This window comes from Cetorhinus maximus, chromosome 1 (genome assembly GCF_964194155.1).
Source record: "Cetorhinus maximus chromosome 1, sCetMax3.hap1.1, whole genome shotgun sequence".
NCBI classification, from domain to species: domain Eukaryota; kingdom Metazoa; phylum Chordata; class Chondrichthyes; order Lamniformes; family Cetorhinidae; genus Cetorhinus; species Cetorhinus maximus.
This window is the reverse complement of record NC_135879.1, coordinates 17,373,135-17,399,541: the sequence shown is the minus strand read 5'-3', so window position 1 is coordinate 17,399,541 and position 26,407 is coordinate 17,373,135. Positions and strand designations below refer to the sequence as shown.

The following is a 26,407-nucleotide window of genomic DNA, read 5'->3' as shown; positions in this document are numbered from 1 at the left end:
TTACAATCAAATATTTCTGGATTTGACTTTACTTCAGTTCTTTGAAAGTTTTGTTTGTAGGAATTGTACTGATGCTCACCCAGCATGGGTGTAAGTAAATTAAAGCCATGGGGCACCCCAGCATAAATATCGGGGATGAGCCCACCTTCGCTTGGCCAGTTCGCCCTGCTTCCATTTTTCGACCGACAGGGCTTTAATTGTTGTGAGGCGAGACTCCCGCCCTTCTCCAGGAGAAAGCACCGCCTCACAGAACAGTCACCCAGTCAGAGGCCAGCAGTTCTACAGTACTGGCAGCACCACAAGGAGCAGTGGCCACTGCCAGTACTGCACTGAGGACATCAAAGAGGTGTTCTGCGATGGACCCAGACCTGCAGGTAATTCGAGGATCCACCCGAGGCCAGGCTGGCAGACCTTGGGCCCTGGGCTGAGGGGACACATTGGACAGGTCAGGGGAGAGGGCAGATGCGAGGAGGTAAAACTATGGGTGGGGCACTTTCCATTGGCACAAGGGGCCTGAAAAGGAGGAATTCCCCCCCTTCCCACCGTGACCTGCCCACTCACCCCCTACTTTGACTAGCCACCAGCCTGCAGGGTCAAACTTGCCGGGTTAGATGTTGGGCACAGGCCTTTCCTGCCTCCCATTAATTTGGAGTGGTAGCAGGATGAGGCCCTTAAGTGAGTATCAGTTGCCCACTTAAAAGTTTCAATTGGCCCTTGGACAGATGGCCCCCCTGGTTCACCCCCTGCCACTCATAAAATCGCAGTGGGGGGTGGGCAGGCAGGCAGTAGGCACACTGCCAATGACAAGGCATCTTATTTTATGGATCCATCTGCCTGCTTTCCTGTCTGTTTCTAGCCCATAGAATCCAGCCCATGGTGTTGTAATGTTGTCAGTTGCTGACATTTCTGATTTTGTTAATTGTGAACAGTTGAAGTGTAGAAAAAGTTTGCTAAAGTGAACTTTGAACTTGAATATTCGGGAAATACCCATTAGAAATACTTATTAAGTAGAATGCCTGTTACATAGATTATATAGAATTACACTGAATTTATAGCACAGAAACTTGCCACTCAGCCAATGATGTTTATGCTCTATATAAGCTTCCTCCCAGCTCACTTTATCTCACCCTAACACCATATCCTTCTGTTTGTTTTCTCCTCATGTACTCATCCAAGTTCCACTTCAATTCCTTTATGGTTCATTTAAGTGCATCTGTGATAAGATTGTATCATACCAATGTTAAAATTATTTTTGACAGATAAAACTTTTCCAGAGGTACAGGATAATTTGGGTCTTTGGGAGGATTCAAAAGAAGATGAACTTTCACCGGAAGAAATTCAAATGGTAAATTCTGTTCTTAACCGTAATTAGGGCTAATATGCCAGAACTAAGTCCTTAACTTGTTCACTAGATATTTGTTTTAGAATTATTTCGGCTGCAGTTTCTGATCCCAGGAATATGCCAGATTGTTCCCTTTTAGGCAACAAATAGTAAATTGTATAATGGCAACTTTTCTGTATTTCAATGACTTCGGTAATGAGGAGCTTTAATACTGATTTATGGTCCTCATTCTTCCAAAGAAATTTAACCTTTACATATCCTTTCAGCCTACTCTTTTGTTGCTTTCTGAGCTATCATACTTTATTATTGCAAAAACAGAAAATGCTGGATATACTCAGCAGGTCAGGCAGTATCTGAGGAGAGAGAAATGATTCAGCTCAAGACCTTTCGTCAATTCTGGAACATTCACTCTGTTTCTCTCTCCACAGATGCTGTCAGACCTGCTGAGTATATCCAGCACTTTCTGTTTACATTTCAGATTTCCAGCATCCACAGTATTTTGATTTTGTAATAGCCTGTTTTATTTTTACAGTGTGCTATGTTTGTGTAGTTGCTGTTGGTTGCCGTTTCTTTTGCTGTCTTCTTAAGACATACACAGCTGAAGGCTAGGATCGGATGACAGCATTAACCTTTGAAGCTCAGTGTCTTTCAAGGAATGTTGTAGCTACAATGTGGAATCCAATATTAGGCAATAGAAAACAATAAAGTTCAGATTCATCATTTATCTACATTATATGTATCAATAGGATCAACAGATACATATGTCGTTTTTTTGTTATGTTTAGATTGTAAGCAATGCTAATAAGTTCTATTGACCACTGAAGGATAGACTTGTATCATGGTAATTTATGTCACAAATGAGACAAAAGTGATGAATGAATTTGTGTAAGGTGAGGTACAGTGAAGGGCACATGTCATAATGAAGATTCCTTTTCCAGGTAGTCAGAATGGGTTAGTTGGTTTCAGAAATAAATCTTCTGGGTAGGACTTCAAATAGTGAAATAAAATGAACCAAAGTACACTTTGGAAGCCGTAACAATGAAATAATAAAAGAAAGAACATGCATTTATATATCACCTTTCACAACCTCCCGACATTGAAAAGCATTCCTCAGCCAAAAATACTTTTGAAGTGCAGTCATTTTTACAATGTAGCATAACATAAGGCCCAAAAAAAGCTGAGATAAATGATCAAACTATGTGCTTCATGGTGTTAATTGAGGTATAAGTATTCACAAGAATGCCAGGAGAACTCCCCTACTCTTTTTCAAATAGTGCCATGCGATCTTTTATCTGAGGGGAAAATGATACCTCAATTTAGTGTCTCATCTGGTGAACTGCACCTTTGGCACTGCAACTCTCAGTCAATGATGCCCAAAGTATTGGCTCAACTATGTGCAATATGTACTCAAGTCTCTAGAGTGGGACTTAAATCCACCATCTAGACTCACAGACAAAGATGCTACTGCCAAGCCAAAGCTGACACTAATATTTGCACTTACTCAAGATGCTCATATATAAAACTGGGAGCTTATGTCACTAATTAGGGCCAAACTATAGGAACAATTTTATATGCTGGTCAAGGCCTCACTTAGCTAGCTTCTTGCCGAGTGAATGATATTTCCAATACCCATGGATTCCTTATCAGCTGTTGCTTCAATCTGTAATGAGATATTTAAAATGGCAACCTTCTCTCATCTCCTTACTTTAGTTTAGGCTCCTACTACTGATTTAAAATCTGAAGACTGTTTTGAGGGTTAGATACAGGATAAGGAATATTAAACTCGGCATTGAGAGCCGGGATTGAAAGCAAGAGGCATAGTTGATATTTAAGTGTTGTAATAGTAGAAGAGCATATTGAAAACTGTTATGAGAAAGAAGAAAATAACATAGGTGTGAATTTCAGTGAGCATGGAGAGTATTTTGATGGATAATATTTTTGTGATGTTGACCTCCTTGCATAAGGGTAACACATTTTGGCTGTTTAGTTGGTTGGATTGGATGTGGGGCGGCGCAGGTTCAGATTGCATGGACACAGTATATTTGCTAATAGCCTGTGCAGCTATAATTGTTGTGCAGACTATTACCAAACCTACTGAACAGGCTGGGGCTCTTTTCTCTAGAGAAGAGAAGGCTTGAGCGGTGACCTTTTAGAGGTGTGTGTGAAGGGGTTTGATAGGTTAGACATAGAGAGAACATTTCCACTAGTGGAGGAGTCCAAAACTAAGAATCATAAATTTAAGATGGTCACTAATAAATCCAATAAGGAATTCAGAAGAAACTTCTTTACCCAGGGAGTGATTAGAATGTGAAACTTGCTACCACATGGAGTAGTTGAGGCGGAGAGCAGAGATATATTTAAGGGGCAACTAGGTGAACACATGAGGGAGATAAGAATAGAAGGGTATGCTGATAGGGAAGAGATGGGGCAGAATTTTACTTCCCGCGATCGGCGCACGCCTGACCCGACCAGGCGTAAAATTGCGTGAGAAAACATCGGGCGAGCTTCCCAACTACATTGCGCACTCGCGTGATACTTCGCTCAGTGGGCCCATACAAAAGTTGGAAGCGCGCCCGCCAACAATTAAGAGGGCAATTAAGCCCATTAACGGTGCAATTGACCCCGATTTTTCATTGCCCGTCCAACCTTACGGCTGGTGGACGGGCGAATTGGCCAAACGGCCTTTACATTTTTCATCAAACCTCACCCAAGGGTGGGATGAAGTTTCCGTGATGAAATAAAATAAAAATAAATTTCTGTGGACAGCATTTTTATCAGCTATATATTCTGGTGACTGATTATGATGCATGGATACTTTTTTTCGGCTTTTAAAACCTTTATTTCAGCTTTTTCAGGTCTCCAGCTCCCTGAGGCACCTGCCTGTCCTCAGGGAGATTTCTCGCAGCGCTCACCCACGGAAAAGTCATCGCCCGCCCTCTTCCCTCCACACACACCCCCCCCCCCCCCGCCCCCGGCAGTGCTGAACATTTCAGCACATGTTTCACACTGGCTGACCGCTAATTAGCCAGCCAGCGTGAAATCGCTGCCGGGGGCCGATCGCGGTCGGGGGTCCGTTTCCCGACTGCTCCCGGGCCTGTGGACCGGGCACGCCCACCAAAGGTAAAATTCAGGCCAAAGATAAAATTCAGGCCATGAAGTAGAGTGGAATCAAGGAAGCTTGTGCGAAGCATAAACAGCAGCATAAAACATATGGCCTATTTTGATTCTATAAATTCTGTGAAAACAATTAAAAATATAATATAAAAATAAATAAAATATTGGAGAAAACATGACAGTTGCAAAGAAATGTAGCTTTATTTAAATGATCTAAAATAATCGCTATCAATTTTGTCTTTACTGTGTTTAGGTAGCAGTTGTTAAGTAGCCAGAAACCTGATTTGTGCACTTATTTTATTTGGTTGATATAAGATGTTCAGACAGCTTCCTAGCTGCACTGAGCAGCGGGATTGCCAACCCTCCAGGATTGCCCTAAAGTTTCCAGGAGTTAAAGGCTACTCTCCTGGAGACTGGTGCAAGCAACCTGGGAAGTAAAAAGACGGGCATTAAAAAAACATTTGTTACATTCGTTTTCTTTGAATACTTCCATTTATTAGTTATAACATATATATATTGGTGATAAGAGAAAAGGGCTGTTTGATTCATAGTCATGAATCACCCAGTCGAATAACCAAGGCCTGAATCTTCTGTTTGGCGTGCGGGGGGTGGGTCCTGCACGCCAGGGGTGGGTCCCGCACGTCAATATGTAAAATGACGCGCGGTGATGTCGGGCGTGCGTCCCAACGCCACTGCTGGTCATTCCGATCTTCATTTCAGCAGGCGTGCACTGGAGTCGGCTGCGCACCCGCCAACTGTCAAAGGCTTGTTAAGGCCATTAATCAACCAGTTGAGGTACTTGTCAGGGCTGCCCGTCCAACCTTAAGGTTGACGGGCAGGCGAAGAGCCCAGGCGGCCTTCGCATTTTTCATGGAACCTCATCCACGGGCGGGATGAGGTTTCATGAAGGGTTTATTAATTTAATAAAATGTTTCCCATAAATTCATATACATGTCCCAGCTCATGTGACAATGTCACATGAGGGGACACATCTGAATAATCTTATTTTTTTATTTTTCACATTTTTATGACTTTTCTTAATCTCCCTGAGGCAGCTCCGTGCCTCAGGAAGATTTCTGCGAGCGCAGACCCTGACTCTCCCTCCTCGCCCCTGCCTGCCCAGGTAGCACTGAGCACTTCTGGGTGCACATCACGCTAGGCGGGCTTTAATTGGTCCGCCCACCGCAAAATGGAGGCGCGCAGCTGATCGCAGGCGGCAATCGGCTGCGCACCCACCTGCGATCGCTCCTGCCCAGCCTGTCCGATGGGGAGAAAATTCTCCCCCAAGAGTCTGTTTGCTTTGGAATTGGTGTGGAAAAACCATGCGCAAGAGGATCACCCTGTGTCAGGAGCAAGGGAGTGGAGTTGTTGGTGGTGAGCGGTCACATATTGATACCTTCGGGCATGTGACAAACATTGTTGGCAACTATAAATGCAACTGTGGGTATTACACAGTATTAAACAATTAGAAACAAGCAGATCTTTTTCAAAACCACATATATAATTTTGAAACAAAAACAGAATTACCTGGAAAAACTCAGCAGGTCTGGCAACATCGGTGGAGAAGAAAAGAGTCGAGTGGAAAAGAAAAGAATGCTGCCAGACCTGCTGAGTTTTTCCAGGTAATTCTGTTTTTGTTCTGGATTTCCAGCATCCGCAGTAGTTTTTTGTTGTATATAATTTTGAAACTATTCCAAGTATTCTGTACTGTATCTAGAAGGATGAGGCCAAAGTATTCCATGGGATTAAGCTGAAATGATTTTTAATGATGGAATTTGATTTATTTATTGAATTTGATTTAGTTAATTTGTTTGTTTTTCTCTCTCATCCCAGGATTATAATTGAGTTTTATTAATCAGTGCTCCATTTTGCAATCTTCTGAGCATTTGGCCTTTGAGAAAATGCTGCATACATTTCCAATTTCGGTTCTGGAGCCCTTTTTGTTGCAACAACACCTAGGGAATTCACTGTATGAGCCTTTAGGTATTAAAAGGGAGCAAGACTTAGTCCCATTCTACTGCAGCTGTGAGCATTAAATATCATTGAATTAAATGTATTGGTTTCTTATGCAAAGTGTAGCTACCCTACCAAGTGCATTTTTGTACCTCCAAACACAGAATATATCCTGCTCTGTGTCAGTTATGCAGGCAGTATTGTATATCTTATTTTTGTTTATATTATTTATTTAATGTACGGTGCTTTAGCAAGATTTTTTCCCTCCAATAATAAGAAAAATGGGATTAAGGTTATGAATTGAACTGGTTACACTAATAGAAGACGTAGTAAGCTTCTGAAATATGGAGAGCACATTCATTGTTTGAGAGTGCTCAAACATGCCAGTAAAGTATTCCATTCATTTTCCTTCATGCTGAATAACATTTAGCTATATATCCTCTTGAAATTTGTGATTTGTGCATTCTGAATGTACCCTGAGTTTGACCACATTTATTTTTCTCTAAGCATGCATAACTTTATTCATAGGTAAATATTAATAAATGAATTTTTTGCAAGGGGCGGGAGATCAGTCATTGTGAGGATATTTGGATTTAGACCAACTCTTTGGGCAGAATTTTCTGGCTGACTGGCGGGTGGGTGCGGACCCGATTGCCGCCCGCAATCGGGTCCACACCGCCATTTTACACGGGCGGGGCGATTAAGGCACGGCCAGCGTGAATCACAGCTCCCGAGGACAGCGGGGGTGGGCGGGCAGCAGCGGGACTGCAATGACCACCAGGTCCAGTGGCGACCCGGCGGCCTGTATTAAAAAGCTGCTGCAGCCTTTCAAAGGCTGACAAACATGGCTACTGGAAGGGCTCCCCAGAGCGCTGCTGGTGAGCAGGCCAGGCAGGAGGGTAGGGCAGGGGGGCACCGTATCCCTCGTTTTTCAGACGATTGCCTTGCTGTCCTCATACCGCAGGACAGAAGAAGGAAGCCCCCCTTAGGGACCTTTAGAGCCACTGCATGGCATCCACCCACACAGTTCGCGCAGATCTCAGGCCCAATCATCTGACAGGTATAGTTGACTGTCTCCCTTGAGCGACGGAGCCTCCTTCGGCACTGCATCTTAGACATGTTGAGGTAGCTTGTTCGCCACCTGTATACCCTGGCAGCAGGATAGTGGCATCTTCTGCGGCCCCTTCCGCCTTGGACTATCTCTACCTCTTGATCTTGCAACCCTTTTGGCTGCGCCTCTCCTCCCAAAGGTGGCTCCCCTGGAGGCTGAATGTGGAATGTGCACTCCTGGCCTCCTCCCCCTTCCAGCCCTCCCTCCCTCCTCAGAGGAGGTGCCTCCAGTGGAGAGTTCAACTCCCATTCCCAGGCTAAGGGAAGGCTTCCTGAAACCTGCAGGCCCAAAAACAATTCCTCACTGCAGAGTGCAGACCTGAAGGTTGTATGTCCAGTCCATGCAGCTGGTGTACGTTTTGAAGTATTGCAGCTCACACAGGCATCAGTTACTTCGAAAATTAAATATTTGACAGAGCACACTCACAACCCCACTGAGCCTTCTTATCCCGCCCGTGGTTGAAGTTTATACAAATGTCTCCTACCTGCCTGCCCGTTGCGCCCGTGCGCCGACCCGAAGATTGCACGGGTGCCAAAAAATCGCCGTCAATTGGCACCTCGAGGGCCTTAAGTGGCCCGTTAATTAATGGCGGGCGTGCGTCGGATATCATCATGCGCCCGTCCAACGGAATATCGCAATAGCACGCGGTGACGTCGGGACGCTCGCCCGATGTCACCGCTCGTCATTTTATGTGTTAGCGTGTGGGGGCCAACCCCGCACACCAACAGGAAAATTCTGCCCCTCAAGTGTTTGTGCATCTCCAATCTCAGATTCCTGATTTGCTGTATATGCTGAGAGTTTATTACCATGAGGGAAATGGGCTGGTAGACCCAAACATCATTCTTTAATGAGCGATGGCAACACAAAAAAAATCTTTTTGTCTGTGAAAGCTCTCTTTGCTCACAAATTGATTTGTTTGTTTTCATTTTTATTTGAATTTGAAAGGGATTATAAATTACCCTGAAATGGTCGCTATTAGGAATATTCATGTGTTTTATATTTTGCATGATAATTAATATTATACTCTATTCCTGGCAGTTTGAACAAGAAAACCAGCGCCTTGTCAGTGAGATGAATAGCCTGGTGGATGAAGTGAGGTAATTTTATAATAATGTGGCTCTCTTGACAGAAAAGCGTGAAAAACAAACAATTCAAATCTAATGCAGACTTTAATAGAACTAATGCTTCTGTCAGCCTGTTTATGAAAATCAGTGCAAGTGGAGGAAAATGTTAAGTCCTCTGATATTTACAGAGACAGATGTTTTTCTAGATTTATGAATCAATTCCCTCTGAGATTAAATAATTGCACAGGTAAACATACACTCTTCCCTGTCTTAGTTTTTTACATATTTAACATTTCCTCAGGAATATATTTGCTACATTTCTCGACCTATAATAATGTCACCATCTATGCTAATTCAGTAGCTTTACAGGTGGACATCCAGTTGGCATACCCACATTTACATCCCTTCCCCTATTATTTTCATTCCTTTCCTAAAGCAACGACTCATGAAAACTAATACAATGAAGTATGAGCTACACAAAGATAAAAACAAAAAACTACTGCGGATGCTGGAAATCCAAAACAAAAACAGAATTACCTGGAAAAACTCAGCAGGTCTGGCAGCATCGGCGGAGAAGAAAAGAATTGACGTTTCAAGTCCTCATGACCCTTCAGCAGAACTTCTGCTGAAGGGTCATGAGGACTCGAAACGTCAACTCTTTTCTTCTCCGCCGATGCTGCCAGACCTGCTGAGTTTTTCCAGGTAATTCCATTTTTGTTATGAGCTACACAACTTTGCCCTCGAAAGGGACCCAGGGTTGAAGCTACAGGAGGAAGTTAAGGAGGAGCAGAAAGAAGGGTTCAGGAAGCTGAGACTGCAGAGGTAGAGCAAGCAGGGCTGCTAGAGCTCTCAGGCAGCAAACCATTGATGAGAGATTCTCATGAATGTCCCTTCCCCTCACAAATGCGTCAATGGCCCCACAATCCACTTAACCCAGCCTTCACAATTGCTAACTGAATGCCCTAATACAATTTGATATGATTGTTCTTATGTAACTAAGAATATCTATGGCAAAAGAAACTCAAGAAAAAAATAACTGCAGAAAATGCTGGAAAAACTCAGCAGATCTGGCAGCATCTGTGGAGAGAGAAACAGAGTTAGCGTTTCATACGGACTCGAGACGTTAACTCTGTTTCTCTCTCCACAGATGCTGCCAGACCTGAGTTTTTCCAGCAATTTTTGTTTTTATTTCAGATTTCCAGCACCCACAGTATTTTGCTTTTATTCAAGAAAAAAACGCTCACTATACTAAGATGATTCATCACCCTTCATTTGACAGTTGCTTCTACTGAACATCGGTAACAAAAATCACCTTTGTGCAAAGTCCTAGTGCTCTTGCTGTGTTCTCACTATGAGATGCACCCCAGTGGCTATGGCAAAGGCACTGGAAGGCAGCTGATCCTTCACTGAGGATTCCTGAGACGGCCGTTCTGGGTGACCTTGGACTTTTGGCTGCACAAGGCTCAGCTGCAGAATAGAATATCTCAGCTATAATAAAAACAAAGTGTTGGAAAAACTCAGCTCATCTGTTGGCATCTGTGGAGCGAGAAACAGAGTAAATGTTTCAAGTTCAGTGTGACTCTTTGGAACATGCAGTGTTCATGGTGCTGACCAGTCGCAACATGGTTACTGCATAATCTGGATAACGTGCATAAAGACCCCACATAAATTGGAGGTGGACTCCTCGATGCCGTCTGGCATTGTGAAGATTACTGGCAGGCTGTCCAATGTACTTGGAAATTTGTGGTTTATAGCCAACAGTTCTCTTCCGTAGGCTAGGTCCTAGAAGTCTTCATCTCCTCCCTCTGCATCAAGGGTAGGATCCAAGGTTACCCTCTGGTGACACACTTATTGGGTGTTGGACTGTTTTCTCGTTTAAATTTGTCTTGTTACTTTAAACAGCAGAATATATACACGCGCATGCACACGCACACGTGGAACAATGCAGAATCAGGTCTTAATGGAGACACCAGACTTCACAATTCCAAATGCTATAAAATGATTCATTAACATTTAGATACCATATTTACCTTTGATCTCTACACTCCATGAATACCACCAATAAATCAGCAAAAAAGATACCTACGAGTGACAACAGAATAACATAGCCCCAGCAAAATGCACATAACCTTCCTCAATCTCTTCCAATCATCCTATTACCATGGTTATATTGCCCTCACAAACTCTTCCCATTCCCTGTAAACACAAGTGACCAAGTTAACACCAGACCATTACAGACATGGCTGAGTGACGCTCACACTTTCCGTCACTCTCTTTGTCTGTGGAGATATTCTTGCCTCAGGCTCCCTTGCACTATATCTCATGCTTGCAGAAAGCTGTTTTAATTCATTGTGGGTTGGTCCCACAAACTGCCTAGGGCATTGAGGTTTTCAGGTAATATGGACTGTCTTCCCACACTAAATAATCCTATTCACCTCACTTGTACTTGTTGAATTTCCCAGTGCAGACATCTCTACCCTGGACTCTAATGCAGTTGTCATTCTCTGGACTTGGGTGAATAGTGATGCTGGATCTTCTGAAGAGATGTCTTCCTCTTCCTGCTCCCTCTTTCTGTCTGACTACTGTCTGAGACTAAACCAAACAGTTCAGAACCTTGGTGTCATATTTGACCCCGAGATGAGCTTTCGACCACATATCCATGTCATTACTAGGACCGCCTGTTTCTAACTCCATACATCACCTGACTTTGCCACAGCCTCAGCTCATCTGCTGAATCCCACATTCTACTCTCCATAAACTTGAGGTCATCCAAAACTCTGCCGCTTATGTCTTTACTTGCACCAATTCCCATTTACCTATCACGCATGTCCTTTGTGATCTAAATAGGCTTCCAGTCAAGCAATGCCTTGATTTTAAAATTCTCATCCATGTTTTCAAGTCCTTTTATGGCTTCACCCCTCCCTATCTCTTTTATTTTTTTTTCAGATCTGCACCCATCAAATTCAGGCCTCACACATCCCCGATTTTAATTGTTTCACACATTGATGGTTGTGCTTCCAGCTGCTTAGCCCTAAGGTCTAGAATTCCCTCCCTTAACTGCTCCACATCGCCCCCTCTTTTTTAAGACGCTCCTTAAAACTTCTTTGACAAAGCATTTGACCGTCTTCCATATTGCTTTATGTGACTTGGTGTCCAACTTTCCTTTATAATGCTTCTGTGAGTCACCTTGGGACATTTTTTGATGTTAGAGGTACTATACAAGTACAAGTTGTGGTTGCGGTTTTGCCCTGCCCTCTAGAATTTCAAAATCTGAAAGGAAAGGGAGGAACAAGTTGTAGCATTTAGTGGCAAGGGAGCAGAAAGAGGTAAGTGACTGCTGTAAGCAGCAGTCTTTGTCGTGCACACTGTGTAAGGATGAGATTTCAGTGAGAAGTAAAAGAGGGTGAGATAGCTAAGATCCCTGCAGGAAGAAGCCGAGCACCTGGTGCACCCACCAGCTGCAATGTGCATACAGGACATATATGGACGCTTGGCCTCCTGCTGTGGCTGTCTGCTCCCTGTCATTCTGTGCCAACTTGTGCTACAAGAAAGAAGGGAGTGAGTTAGTATTTGTCTACTGAGCTGTTACGGGGATGTGCATGTCAGGGTAGATTAGTGTCGCTGGTATGTGGAAAGGTGATACTGGTGTGAGAAGGTGAGGGGAGTAGCAGGTGCAGAGTGATGTAATAGCTGCAGAATGAGGTAGAGTGGTGTTTTTCAGTAATCGGAAGGAGAGTAGTGAGAAGCAGGGAGGGACGAGTTGTGAGTACTGAGGTTGCAGGCTGGCGCACAGTGTAGTGAGAGAAAGGAATTAGTAGTCACACCTCTTTCAGATCATTGAACTTTTTCCTGCATTGCGTCCAGGTCCTTGGAACAGTGCTCCTGGTGATGTTCTGCTCTGCAACTTCAGCCCACTCTTGCCAGGCAGCTAGCTGGGATATCTTCATGCTGATAGGTATAAGATGAGGTTTCTGCTCCCACCTACCACTCCTCCATCAGGGCCTGCAAAGTGGCATCTGACAAGCAGGGAGCCCTTCCTTTATTCCTTCTGCCTGTCATTTCAGTGATGTTTAAAATAAAGCTGATGGCAGTCACAGTGCATCACCCTGCCCCACCCCCAATTACCAAGTGCTGATTTATTTTAAATGATGCCAGTGATGACCCAAATCCCCCCCCCATCCTGTTAGATAAGCTGCCAATGAAGAGCCATGAGTGGTGCTGCCTACTCACTTATTTCAGGTTATGTAAGCACGGCGACCACTTGAGCGTGGTTTCTGAGTCCGTGTGCATGGGCCCGCATCAGACCGCACTGACTATTTTGCCCAGTTTTCCATGAATTGCTACTGAAGAACTAGGGAACATAATTGGACAAATGAATAAGTTTTAAGTGAGACCAGAGGCTAGATGAATCTTTTCACTATGTTGTGGGTCTTTGAAGAACACTCCTAGTAAAAGCAGTTCTTTTAACAAGCACCTATATCAGTATCTGCTGAAGATTAAGGTTAACAGTCAGAAAGATGTGTATAGAATTAGAGGATCAAATGCAGCTCTATCGAAAATGAATCCTTCACTGCAAAAGCTATAGATGTGCCTGCAGGATAAAACAGGCCAGGGTCAAATATCGTCTATTTTAATATTGGTGTAATAACTTAGAGTTTTACAACATTACCTTGGGGTCCAGCAGAAATTTCACAGAAGTTCCAACAGCTCATGCACATTCTCAGTTACCTCCCTCAGGAGAATAAATAAGTGGTATGGAATTCTTGATATTGTAGATGAGGCAAAATTTGTGCGCTTTGCGGCCCTTTGACCTTTTCCATTCCATATTTTTGTGTGTTCAAGGTAGCCAGTATTGCATTAAACCATTTCCAATTTTCTTTGTCTCTTGTGCCTTCTTACAGAGAACTATTTTAGTTATTTACTTTATATTCTTCTCTCTACCTAAAAAGAAAAACAGCTGTTTTAAATTTAGGCACTGTTTTAGGGGTCAGAGGTGGAATAATATAATCTAGGATAAAAGGCTTTGTGCCGTGTGTTGAGCTGGAAGTCTCAGTGTGAATGCACTGGCAGCATTTTTGTAAAGCATGCAAGTGATTATTTTTGAGACCGTGCCTTTAAATCTGACCTGAAGCTTTGTTTGTGATGTTTGTTTTCTCAGTTCTACAGTATTGCTGCCAGTATGTTAAATGTGAGCTGCAGAATTTAAAAGATATTTGTTCAGGCTACATGTTGCTGTGCTGACTCTGAATAGTCCATGCAGGATCAATCGGGAGGCGGTGGCATAGTGGTATTGTCACTGGACTGGTAATACTCTGGGGTTCGGGCTTCGAATTCCACTATGGCAAATGGTGGAATTTGAATTCAGTAAAAATCTGGAATTAAGTCTAATGTCCATTGTCGATCCGGTTCACTAATGTCCTTTAGAGGAGGAGATCTGCTGCCCTTACCTGGTCTGGCCTAATGTCACTCCAGATTTACAATAATGTGGTTGACTCTTAAATGCCCTCTGAATAAGGGCAATTAGGGATGGGCAGTAAATGCTGGCTTAACTAGCGACACCCATATCCCATGAATGAATAAAAAAAAGTAGCTGAGTAAAAATTAAAATTATTAACATCCATAAAACAGACCTCACAAAGATGCAAAATGGCAACTAGAACGTTCTGGGAATGCGATAGGAGAGACTTGTAGCATCATTAGCAGGGTACACCTTGGTACATCAGGAAAGTACCTGAGGTACATGAGTTTGATTCTAGCCGTGATGAAATGAGATTAAGCAATCTCAATCTGTTCTGGAATTCCTATCTAAAGGAAAAGCACCTTCCTGGACCTCAGGAAGCTAATGAAGTACTCCTGGAGCAAAAGGTGTTGTAATAGGACTGCAGGAGTCAAGAACAGTCACCACCACTAACTGAGGGCAACTAGACATTGGGTAACACATGTGGCTTTACCAACATCACCCTGCCCAGAAGCAAATAATTGAAAGGAAATCCTAGTACTGTATATATGGCCTCAAAATCTCCCTTAATGGGAAAAGAAATTGAAAAACTGCTACAGTCTCCTGAGTTTGGGGCTAAGTGACACATTGTCATAGTATAGTTTTAGAAGATTTATTCTGCATGTAATTCCCATGCTATACCAGTAAATGTAAAGTAACATGAATGGAAAAATGGCTCAATCTCTGACCTCGTTTGTTCAAAGATCTAAAGGGAAACCAACAAATTCTGGAAATCTGAAATAAAAACAGGCTGACCACAATTCAAAAGATGAAGATAGGTTAAAGTTTCAGTTGTGAGACTCCATCAGAATCTATTAGCATCCTTTACCTTGATGAGCACCAAGAACAAAAAAGAGACTTGGTGAAATATGATCGGCAGTCTTGGTGATGAGGAATTATGTCTTTTTATTTTAAGACATCAAATTGTCATTATCTGTTTGTTACATTTGCTTTCATTTGTGATGATTAATAAACCAAACTCCTTAACCTATATCAGACAAAAGAAAAATGAGTTTCCCATTACTGTCTTTTATCCAGAAAATAAATGAAAGGTTTTTTATATATAAACAGGCAAATTGAAGGAAAGGTGGTTGAAATCTCCAGACTTCAAGAAATTTTTACCGACAAAGTGCTGCAACAGGTGAGTTGAATTTCATGTTTTGTGTAATATAACATCCAACTAATTTATTCTGCACAACACAGTTGAATTTGCTAAGTTTGAATATGCTAATCAAATTAAACCATACTTTTTCATTCCATTGCATTAAGTAAAGCCTATCAGAACTGATTTAAATATGCTCGGAACCAAATAACACTTCCAAATTTTGTTTGTACAACTCTTTTTTCACATTAGGTGTGTTCATTTTCCAGGCACTTAGTGTAACATACTGAACTTGGAAGGTCTTCGGATTAACTTTCTCACTCAGCTTGGAAATGATGGTTGTTCCAATCATTCCAAAACTTAAGTACAGTAAGACATGTTATCAGGAATAAAAAAAACTGACAACCAACAGTCTACTGAACAATGAGCCATGGAACCATGCTTTACTAAGTCAGGCTTATGAGTGATAGAGACCTGATGTCAGGAGAAAATTTCTACTTTTTTCATGGGTAAATTTTATCCTGATACCCATGCCATATTTATAGCTTTATCAAGCTAACAATGATAAAATTCACTTTCCGATACTTCTCATCGATTTAAAATGCTACTTCAACAAACTTTAGTATAAAATGCCTTAAGCATTTTTAGGAATCTGTGTAATGGATTTTGTTTTACAATAGTTTTACTCAGTTCCAAGTTTTGCCAAATGAATAAAAGCAGCTGGCTCTTGAATACTTCTTCAATGTTGCATTTTTATGTATAGAAACACATCTGAAGAATTGTACAGTATTCACAATGATCATATGATCAATATTTAATGATAATAGGGTGATTTACACCTTTGAAAACAGAAGATATTTCCGCATCACAGTAACTTGAATACCAAATGCGTCGTCATTAACATTAAGTTTGTCACGTTCTTATACATCATTTTGTTACTGACTGTTGTGATATTACATGTTAAAGAAATGGAAATTATAGCCATCTTATGATATTTGTCATTCAATAACCGCAAATGGTGATTTCTCTCTTCTTCCTTGACAGGAAAAAGAGATTGACGGTATTCATGAACTCGTTGTGGGCACAACCGAGAATGTTAAGGAAGGGAATGAAGACATTAGAGAAGTAAGGAGTATTGCTTTTTAGCAAATGTCATTTTCACAGCTTTCCCTGCAAGATGAATGACTTATTTTCTGAAAATAAGAACACAAGAAATAGGAACAGGAGTAGACCATACCGCCCATCGAGCCTGCTCCGTCATTCAATATGATCATGGCTGATCTGGGGCTTCAACTCCATTTTCTCGCCTGCTCCCCATATCCCTTACCTCCCTGACATCTGACTATCCCAGCCTTAAATGTACTTAACAATGGAGCATCCACAACCCTCTGGTCTGGGGTAGAGATTTCCAAAGATTCACAATGATAAAGGAGAGAGTCACCCATACAAATGAATGTTATTAATTAGGGCTGAAATTATCTGGAAAGAGCGCTGAGGTTTTACCTGACCATTAAATTCCATTTTTTTCCAAAAATGTATTTTTGACCAGAAGTACTGACTTCCAACTTTCCTTAGTTTAACTCTCCCTGATCAACCTCAGTGTAACAGATATCCAGCACAGAACTTTGCTTTCAGCCCTGCTGCAGTTGTGTATGTGCTCTGTCTGATTTAAGAAGCAGAACTAGAGAATTTGTTTCAATAATTATAACCAGTATATCTTGATTATTGCTGAAAAAAGACATGTCAAAGCTTTACGTCTTGCACTCATCAGGACACACAAGAATACCAGTATAAGAGGAAAACAGCAATTTATACTGTATGCGATGAGAGTGCTGATTGGTTGGCAAATGGCATTGCCATGGAGAATGCACCATTGATGGTGATTGACAGTTAACTGCCAAGCATGGTTTGAAATTTAAACCAGGCAGCTTGACCCTGATGAGAGAAACTGGTTGGGCCTCCATTCAAGGAAAAAGCAGAGAGCCCTCAGCCCATCCTGGTGGTGGGTGGAGGTGTAGAGAGATTGGACGTCCATGGTGAAAAGGAGATGAGGCCCGGGCCATGAAATTAGAAACGTTTAAAGTGATGGCATCAGAAGAGTCACAGATGTAAGTGTGGAGAGACTGAGCAGGGGGAGAAAAAGTACAGTCAAGGTAGGAAGAAATCAGCTCAGTAGGGCAGGAAAAGGCTAAAATGATAGGTCTGCCAGGGAAGTCCTGTTTATGGATCTTGGGAAGGAGGTAGAAGTGAGCGGCATGGTGTTGGGGAACTACGAGGTGGAAATGTCTGGAGAGATCAATGGAGGAGATGAGGGCAGTGACCCCTGGAAACAATGCCTTGATGTTTGGTGGTGGGGTCATGGTCCAGCGGGAGGTAGGACAAAATATCCGAGAATTGACGTTCAGCCTTTGCATGTCAGGATTAAACCTGAGAAAACAGAGTGCAGCAAGGTCAGAGGGAGAAAAATTAGAGTGATTGAAGGGAGCAGAGAAATTGAGACTACTGATGTCGTGCTGACAGTTCTCAATAAAAAGATCAAGAGAGGGTAGGAGGCAGAGGGAGGGCTCTAGGTGGAGCGAGAACACAGATGAAAACGGGTGAAAGGGTTCGCTTTGTGGGGGGAGGATTCCTGGCTAAAGAAGTGGGCATGGAGGCGATGGCAACTCAAGAAGATTTCTACATCATGCCGAGTTCAAAATTCATTAAGGTGGAGATGTAAGGATTAAAGCTGAGTCGTTTGCTAAGGACAGCTTGGTTAGTGTCAGAGAGGGGATGGTCGGAGGCTATTGTGAATACACAGCTAGAGGTGAGATTAGAATAAGGCGTGGAGTCAGCAAAGTAAAGGAGAAGAGAGATTTGGAGGGGTATTAGCACCCATGAGTTTCTGGAGCTTGCATCCCTTAACAAATGAAGGAAAAAAAAGATTTTTGTTCATGTGTTTCATGAGGAGAAGGATGAAATTAAACAGCAGAGCAGGACAGCTTTGAGATAGAGTGCATCAATGCTGCTGAAGAGAGGGAGGTCGAGATTGTTCATATGGTGGTGCATGGGCACTGAGTGTGGATCTCGGGATGTGGTGAGAACAGCAGTCCGAGGAACGTTGAATGTCTAGGAGATATCTGTAGTCATGGGTGGATCCAAAACATGAAGGGTGGAATTTCAGTTGGAATCCACATGGAATAAGCTGGATAAAAGCAAACAACTGCGGATGCTGGAAATCCAAAACAACAATAAAAATGCGTGGAAAAACTCAGCAGGTCTGATAGCATCTGCGGAGAGGAACACAGTTAACGTTTCGAGTCCGTATGACTCTTCAACAGAACTAAGGAAAAATAGAAAAAAGGTGAAATATAAGCTGGTTTAAGGGGGGGAGGTGGGACAGGTAGAGCTGGAGAGAGGGCCAGTGATAGGTGACATCTTTTGGCTATCTCCACCTATCAAATTTTAAGAAGATTGGCAAAAAAAAAATAAGACAACAGAAGGACACCTTTTTATGCAGGAAGTTGTCATGATCTGGGAGACACTGACTGAAAGGGTAGTGGAAGTAGATTCCGTAAAAACTTCAAAAGGAAATGGATAAGTATTTGAAAGAGCAATATTTTCAGGGCCATACGGAAATTGCAGAGGATTGGCACTGATTGGGTAGCTCTTTCAAAGAGATGGCAGAGGCACATGATTATATTCAGTATCTTAGCTTATTACTTTAAATTCTCATATGCTTTGAAGGGTTAGAGTGTCTACCAGCAAATCCCCGGTAGTGGTACTCCAAGTATCGGTTCTGGACCATGGTTTTGGTGTTAATGGTTGACATGTTTTGGCTTTTTAAGGCCGTGGCTTTAAATTGGCAAATTCCCGTAAGCAGATTGGAAATAGCTGACATCATTCACAAGGCACTAGTAATTGTAAATTTCCAATTCGCAATCACTGTCCAAATTTATTTATTATTTAACCATTGTTTTGCATGGGTGGCACTTTGAAATTAGATTGTGGCAGATGAGCACTTGACTTTGTTTTTTATAAATATAAATATATATACGTTTATATATAAAGTCTTGAACTTCAGGTCTTCAAAAGCCAATGATAGTAGTGCTGTTCTTCACGTATCACTGTTCCTTCACTGTCGCTGGGTCAAAATCCTGGAACTCCCTTCCTATCAGCACTGTGGATGCACCTACACCACATGGACTGCAGCGGTTCAAGAAGACAGCTCACCACCACCTACTCAAGGGCAATTAGAAATGGGCAACAAAAATGCTGGCCCAGCTCTCAGCGCCCATGTCTCATGAAATAATTTAAAAAAACATAACTAATTAGAATCTTGGAGCCCCAGTCCTTCATGATTTCCCTCATAACATTTCAGCCTGATAACCCTAAAGAATGTATTTGGGCTTTAGACCTCTGTCTGCTTTGCTTACATGTATCTGTTATATATTGAAATTGCTGAGTGAGTTGTAACAATCCATTGCAAAATGCATTGCAAATTAGAATGTAAGGCAATTTCAATGGGAAAATGCATGATAGTGTCAACATTAACCTTCAATATCAGTTGTACCTGTAGGAAATGCTATGGTAAGGTTTTTTTTCAGTATTAATTATCACTTTCATCTGCTGCACAGCGGCTATTTGATTAGCAGCACATACCAGATGAGGCAGTGTGCAGTTGCAGGCTGTAGCCATTAAGTGTCACTATTGAGCAGCCTTATTGAACCTCCGCGACCTTATCTACTAACCATGTTGGTACGTGTAAAGGAGTTAAGAATTTAAATATTAAAATTAATTTAAAAACCTATAGCAAATAGGTAGGCTCATACAATTCTCTTGGAATCCTACTCCCTCAACTTTTGTAGGCATCAATCACTTCATGCTATGATGGGATCATCAATCACACCTTGTTGGTTGAATGAAGCCTAGGGCTCAAGCTGTTGCTTTCCTGCCTGGGATTTCCTTTTCTCTCCCACCCCCACCACCACCACTATCACCATCGACCTTGAGTCTGCATTCGGTCTGGAGCCATGGAGTCTTCCCTTGCACAAGGTTGTTCTCCTCCCCACTACATTGAGAATCAACATTGGGCCCCTCAGCCTCCTGCCCACATATCTTCCTCACTGGTCGGAAAATCGTTCTTTCAGTGGTTAGGACAGGAAAAGAGAAACGCTACCCTTGTTGAAATCAGAAGTGGGGCCTGGAAGGGAAAATCGAAGGACAACTATCTTGTTCTTTAGTTCCTTTTCTCTCACAGAGAGCATAATTGAGACCTGGATGGAAGGATAGATTAAATGATTGATTTCCCTGTCCCCACAATGACAAAAATTAGAGGGAGGGGGGGAGCAATGGGAACATAACTTGTCCTCCCCTCCTCCCTCACCTACCCTACACCCAAACTAGGAAGAAATCTGTGGCTGAAGGAGGAACGAGCAGCTCACTATCCCTCACCCTCCCTCCCAGGCTGCCTGTGCTCTCCTGCCCCAACTCATCTCATGATCTACCCCATCCTCCTCACCATGGCTTCTCCATCTCCCTTCCCTACACCGTGTAGGAATTAATCTGTTTTACACTCCTTCGCCCCATTCCCTCCCGAGCTGATAAAATCAGGTCCAAGGCGGAGTGATGGAGAATCTGCTGCTCACTCCCTTCAGTGGAAATTGGAAATTATAGCTACCTTTTCCTGCCTTGTTTCTCCCATTCTCTTCTTACCCCACCATCGTCTCTGTTGTCGTGCTGCTTAGTGGAAAAGCATTTGAATTGTCACGAAATGAGAGAGTTGATACCTACAACCAAACATTTCTGCTGGAACTATTTATCGAAAGTGGAATTGGCATGTATGAAAGATTTTTAAAAAAGCAATATTGTATGCAACGTAATAGTGGGTTTTATTCATCCAACAGGCAATCAAAAATAATGCTGGATTTCGTGTGTGGATCCTCTTCTTCCTGGTGATGTGTTCATTCTCTCTGCTTTTCTTGGACTGGTATGACAGCTAGCAGATGGAGATAGCCAAGGGTCTTCATTGTGTTGCATTCAATGTGACCTGACAGGACTTTATTGATATTAATAATATACGGCTTGTTCACAGGCAACTAGCTTGCACAAAAAAAGACATCCAAAAATCAGAACTTACACTGTATTGCAATATTATTTAATCATACATGTGTATGTGCTCCATTTAGTAACAACCTTAAAGTGATCCATTTTTTTTGTAAATTATTTTACAGTAGAAAGCTGGTGCATAATGTTTATTTTTTTCTCACAGGCAGTCACATCAGATATAATCTTTGTCTTTAATGTCCAATGACGTTGATTTATAATTCTAGTCTTGAAATGAACCTGTGAACAGAAATAACATCAGGAGGCTCTCACTTTGCAATTTTCACCTTCACCTATTTCTAGCTCCAAGAATACAGTGACTTCAGTGCAGTGCACATTGCTGTCAGCATGAAATAAATGAAAACTGTTGGCTTATTAATTGAGCCAAAATGTATTTATCATTTGAAATTGTTAATAAAAGCATTAATCTGAGATTGTGAAAATTCCTTCATGACCACCTTGTTTGAACAGTAGGAAATATATATTTTCATCCCGAGCAGAAGAGGGTTGACAGGATAGGTACGTTGGGGTTCCTGCTCCTGATTGCTAGCCAGTGTCCCCTGCTGGGTAGTGCACGTGAGTCAGAGTTTTGTGGGCAGCAGATCATCTGAGTCATCAACACCTTTATGGTCAATTAGACGACTCACACAAAGAATGAATATTGGACTGGATCCTAACAAAACCATCACTTGGACAGTAAACTAAAGAGGGATTGCCCACACCTGTTACAGAGCCCACATTATTTTCATTCCAATTGATTCGAATGGTGGGTTCAATAATGGTTGATTGATGCACTTTGCTAATTTACTGCATTGATGCGGAAGGTGAAAACTACTCCTAGTGGCTGTGGTAGAGAAAAAGTGAAAACAAGCATAAGGCAGAAAAAAAAAACCAGAGTTATATTTAAATGATTCACAAACAATTAGATGCTGTAATGGGGATGCGTTGGGTCTTTCAGAATGGGTGAACAAGATGGGCCGAAAGGCTTTCCTTATGCATAATGACCTTGTAAGTATGATGTATTCAGATCTAAACTTATTTTAATTACACTGACAATTATTCTGTAGAACTGCATTACTGCCTACTGTGATTGTAAACTGCGGAAATGTTTTACACTAGGACAAAATTTTGCTCTTTTAGAGAAAAAAAACACAATCTGAAGATGTCATTATTATTTGACTTTATTTGTTTTAAATAGTGAATCGGTTATACCCTCATTGCTTCATTTTACATCCAATACAAGTATCATTTTTGCTCAGATGTATAAAACACATGGAGTTCTGTACAAACAGGACTTAAATAACACCATAAACACTAAATGACAAGTATGGCACACGTTTTACAAAGCATGATGTTTTGGCACTCATTTTAATTTGTTGTGTGTCTGCATCTTTTTTCCCTCCCTTTTCCTTTCATGTCTTTCCCTCAACATCCAATGTGGTTCTGTAGAAATTGGTCTGAAGTGTTCACATCTGGCTTTTTGACTTGATATTGGCACCTCTTCATTCTAAGAGCAAATTTGACCAATTGGCTTTTACATAATTACTTAGAGAAATTGACCATTGGCAGAAACAAAATGAGGGGTGTTTATTTCCTTCAGAATTTGAGGGGGGGATGGAGAGATGTAAAACCAAGGAACTATTACTTAATCCTGAAATATAGCCAGCATTTAAGTAAAATTTATGTGTATCATTTAAACCATTAATTACAAAACATATTATGCACAAATACTGCTGAGCAAAACATTTTTTAAATGCTCAGGTGACACTGTTTCAATAACATCAGTAAAAGATTTCACTTTAAAAAGTTGACGTAGTTTGAAATAAATCTCATACATTAAAAACACTGCATTTTGTTTGATCTTTCTACACATTTGGGCTTCTGAAGAACAGGCTCCTATTATTGTTAATGACTGCAGAAATGCTTAGTTTAAGTTCTAATGCTTGGATCTCTTCCTGGGGAAGGGGAAAGAGTTCCAAGTGCCATTGAAATCCTGAGCAGTCAAGGCATGTGCACGATTCAGGAAATAGCTGCTTAGGACATCTAGAATGGCAGGAGCCAATCTAAAACCATTTTTTATACAAAAACAGATTATTTTCTTCAAAATTTGTGACTGGTATAGAATATCCCACCATATCATCAGAAATGAGGCAAAATGATTGTTCCTTTGCAAAGCAATGTTGTTGGATCAAGCTTCAGAATGTGGCTGTTACAAATTCTGGGGCACTGATTAGGAGCTCTGCTTTGCTGTGACAATGGTACCTCCCCATCATTTAATTCAGCATTACTTACAATTAAAGGTAGTGAAAGTGACTTGCTATACAGAAGACCAGAGTGTATAACTTTATGACCCAACTGCCAAATTTGCTATTCCAGAAATGAACCCAACTATGTGTTCCCTGGATTCAGTCTTGGCTAAATGCAAAGTTTGTATCAACATCGCTGATTCAGACAGAATGGAGTATTTTATTCTAAATAGTTTCTTTTATAAAATATCTTACTGCTTCCCATGTTCTAAGAAAAACAATTCACATTATAGTTTAACACAGAACCAGAGTAATATACTTTGTTGTATTTGCTAATTTGAAATACAAGAGAAACTTACTAATCTAACATACCATATGATCAAGTATCCATTACCCACTACACAGGAATTTTTGGAGGTGACTTTGTCCCATTTTTTTTTTTTAAAGACAGCATAATTAATTTAAGGGTGTTTAGTTGCATTTTTTAGAAGATCTAGCCAGAGAATTGGTATGTGGAGCAGGTCTTTTCTACTTATTTACTTTCACATCCACAACCTGAGATTAATAAAAGTACAGCATTCCTAGCTGAATGTCCTAATAAAATGAGACAAGCATGCCATCTTGCAAATCATTTCATTACACTTACAAATAACATGAACAGAATGAAGAGAAGTGGAAGAAAAACTGAGCTGGACCAAATTAACAAGTTCTCTTCCATACCTTACTAATGTCAGTGCCTTGTACATTAAGCAGCTAATGTTGGTTCCTGTGGTGGTTTCGGCAAGGAACCATTGGTTGGACCTGGGAACTTACTCGGCTGTTTTGCCAGCCCCTTCACTTTCCTTCTCCAACACTTTCTCTTCAGAGAGTGCAGCCAACCAGGGTGATACCGAGCGTGAAATGGTTTGTTTAGCCAAGTTGTAGTGGTTGATGACAGTGTAAAATCTTCCCCGAGAAACAGAATCCTGCTCCGAGTAGTAGGTCTCCAACCCAGCTGGAATGCAGCGGTTATGCTGAAGGGAAGAAAGTTGACAAACAAAAAGTACATAATACTTAATTCACGGGCTGGTATTAGTGGAAATAACCTGTACTGATTTGTAACGTAGGAAACAGCCAATTGGCGCTCAGTAAAGTCCCACAAACAGCAATGTGATAATGACCAGATAATCTGTTTTAGTGATGTTGGTTGGGAACTCCCCTGCTTTTCAAATAATGCCATGAAATCTTTTACATCTAGCTGAGGAGCCAGGCAGGATCTTGGTTTTAAGGTCTCGTCTGAAAGCCAGTGCTTCTGACAGTGCAGCACTTCTTCAACACTGCAGTGATTGTCAGCCTAGGTTATGTGCTTAAGTCTTTGAAGTGGGACTGGAACCAACAACAACTTCAACTCGGGCAAGAGCCCTACAGCTGTTCTCAGTTTTGAGGCCAGGTGAACGGTTTAGAAGTTATTGGTCAGTTTTCAGTAGTTATTCTAGGTGGCTACATGAATATTTCTAACACTGCAGTTCTGGTTATTTGTGATCCCAGCCTTTGTTACAAACACATGGATTTTATTCAAACTGCAGAATTACATGAAACACAGCATAGAAACAGACCACTGGGCCCAACCGCTCTTATGGTTCACTCAAGCCTCCTCCCATCCTCCCTCATCTAAATCCACCACCATGACTCTCAATTCCCTTTTTTTCTCTCATATGCTTATCTAGCCTTACTATAATTTTAAAGACCACTGTTAGGTTACCCCTCAGATCTTCTTAGCAAGAGAGGAGACCCCTCCAAACTGTCCATCTTTCCTTGATTAAAAACAAAAAGTGCTGGAAAAACTCAGCAGGTCAGGCAGCATCTGTGGAGAGAGAAAAACAGTTAATTTTTTCAGGCAAGTCCAATATGACTCTTCCCTGAAGAAGGGTCATACTGGACTCGAAACGTTAACTGTTTCTCTCTCCCCGGATGCTGCCTGAGTTGTTACAGCGCTTTTGTTATTTCAGATCACCGGCACCCACAATATTTTGCTTTCATCTTTTCTTGATGGTTAACCTTTCAGTTCTCATATCGTCCTTGTAAATTGTTTTGCAGCCTCTCTAGTACTTCTATATTCTTTTCATAATATGGCTACCAGAACTGTACGCAGTACTCCAAATGTGGTCTAAGGTTCCATGCAAATTTAGCGTCACTGCTCTACTCTCCCAACGCTATCCATCCAGAAACCAACGCTACTGCATGGCTGGTTTGTTTTTTTAAATGGCTTTATTCACCTGTGTCATTACTTTTAGCGATTTGTGTATTTGTGCTTCCAAATCTATTTACTCCTCCAACCCTTTCTGATTCTTTGTGCAGGATCTTCCGGTCGCCCACGCCTAAGTCAATGGGCTTTTGGCTGCTCCCTACACCCGCCGCGGTGGGACCTGCTGCACCGGGGCCAGAAAATCCCGGCCTTAGTTTCTAAGATGTGACCACCTTATTCTCCTTTACTAAAATGTTAATACCTCACACTTGGGTTGCAATCCCATTTTCTAATTATACGCCCAATAACTCAAAACTACGAATTAGTGTCTCAGCATATATATATTTTTTTTTAAAAAAGGATAATGATTTGTAGTACAGCAGAGACAGTTTTAATGAGTTATATATTTTTTTTAAATGGGAGAAAGGACTGTTCCAAAGAAGAACTGCTGGAGTCTGCTTTAGCAGCAAAAATCCAAAGTCAGTTTGACCCTCAGGTTGGCTGCTCTTCCCTTCTCTTGCTAATGTATAGACCAGTATCACAAAATTGAGTAGATTATGGCTGAGTCCTGCAGCAATTTCAGGCATCGTTCTGGCACCAGCTGAATTTAGAAAATCGCAGCACATTTTACAAAAGGGAAAATGCTGAGTCATGGAATGTGGCAATCCTA

General features: G+C 41.7%; 2 protein-coding genes across 3 annotated transcripts in view; one reads left to right on the top strand and one right to left on the bottom strand.

Moving 5' to 3' along the window:
• The window catches only part of stx18 (syntaxin 18), a 154,251-nt gene extending 132,552 nt beyond the window's left edge, over positions 1-21,699 (top strand). Inside the window, exons 7-11 of the mRNA XM_078537519.1 lie at positions 1,260-1,345; positions 8,559-8,617; positions 15,153-15,222; positions 16,228-16,308; positions 21,069-21,699. Coding sequence (XP_078393645.1) covers positions 1,260-1,345; positions 8,559-8,617; positions 15,153-15,222; positions 16,228-16,308; positions 21,069-21,164 — 392 coding nt within the window. The 3' untranslated portion in view covers positions 21,165-21,699. The remainder of the gene's footprint in view (positions 1-1,259; positions 1,346-8,558; positions 8,618-15,152; positions 15,223-16,227; positions 16,309-21,068) is intronic.
• Positions 21,700-22,432: 733 nt separating this feature from the next.
• Positions 22,433-26,407, bottom strand: part of LOC144677487 (neuronal vesicle trafficking-associated protein 1-like) — a 52,930-nt gene continuing 48,955 nt past the window's right edge. For both annotated transcript variants that reach the window (XM_078537597.1, XM_078537639.1), the window contains one exon: positions 22,433-24,526. In XM_078537597.1, the coding sequence (XP_078393723.1) occupies positions 24,323-24,526 (204 nt within the window). In that variant the 3' untranslated portion in view covers positions 22,433-24,322. The remainder of the gene's footprint in view (positions 24,527-26,407) is intronic.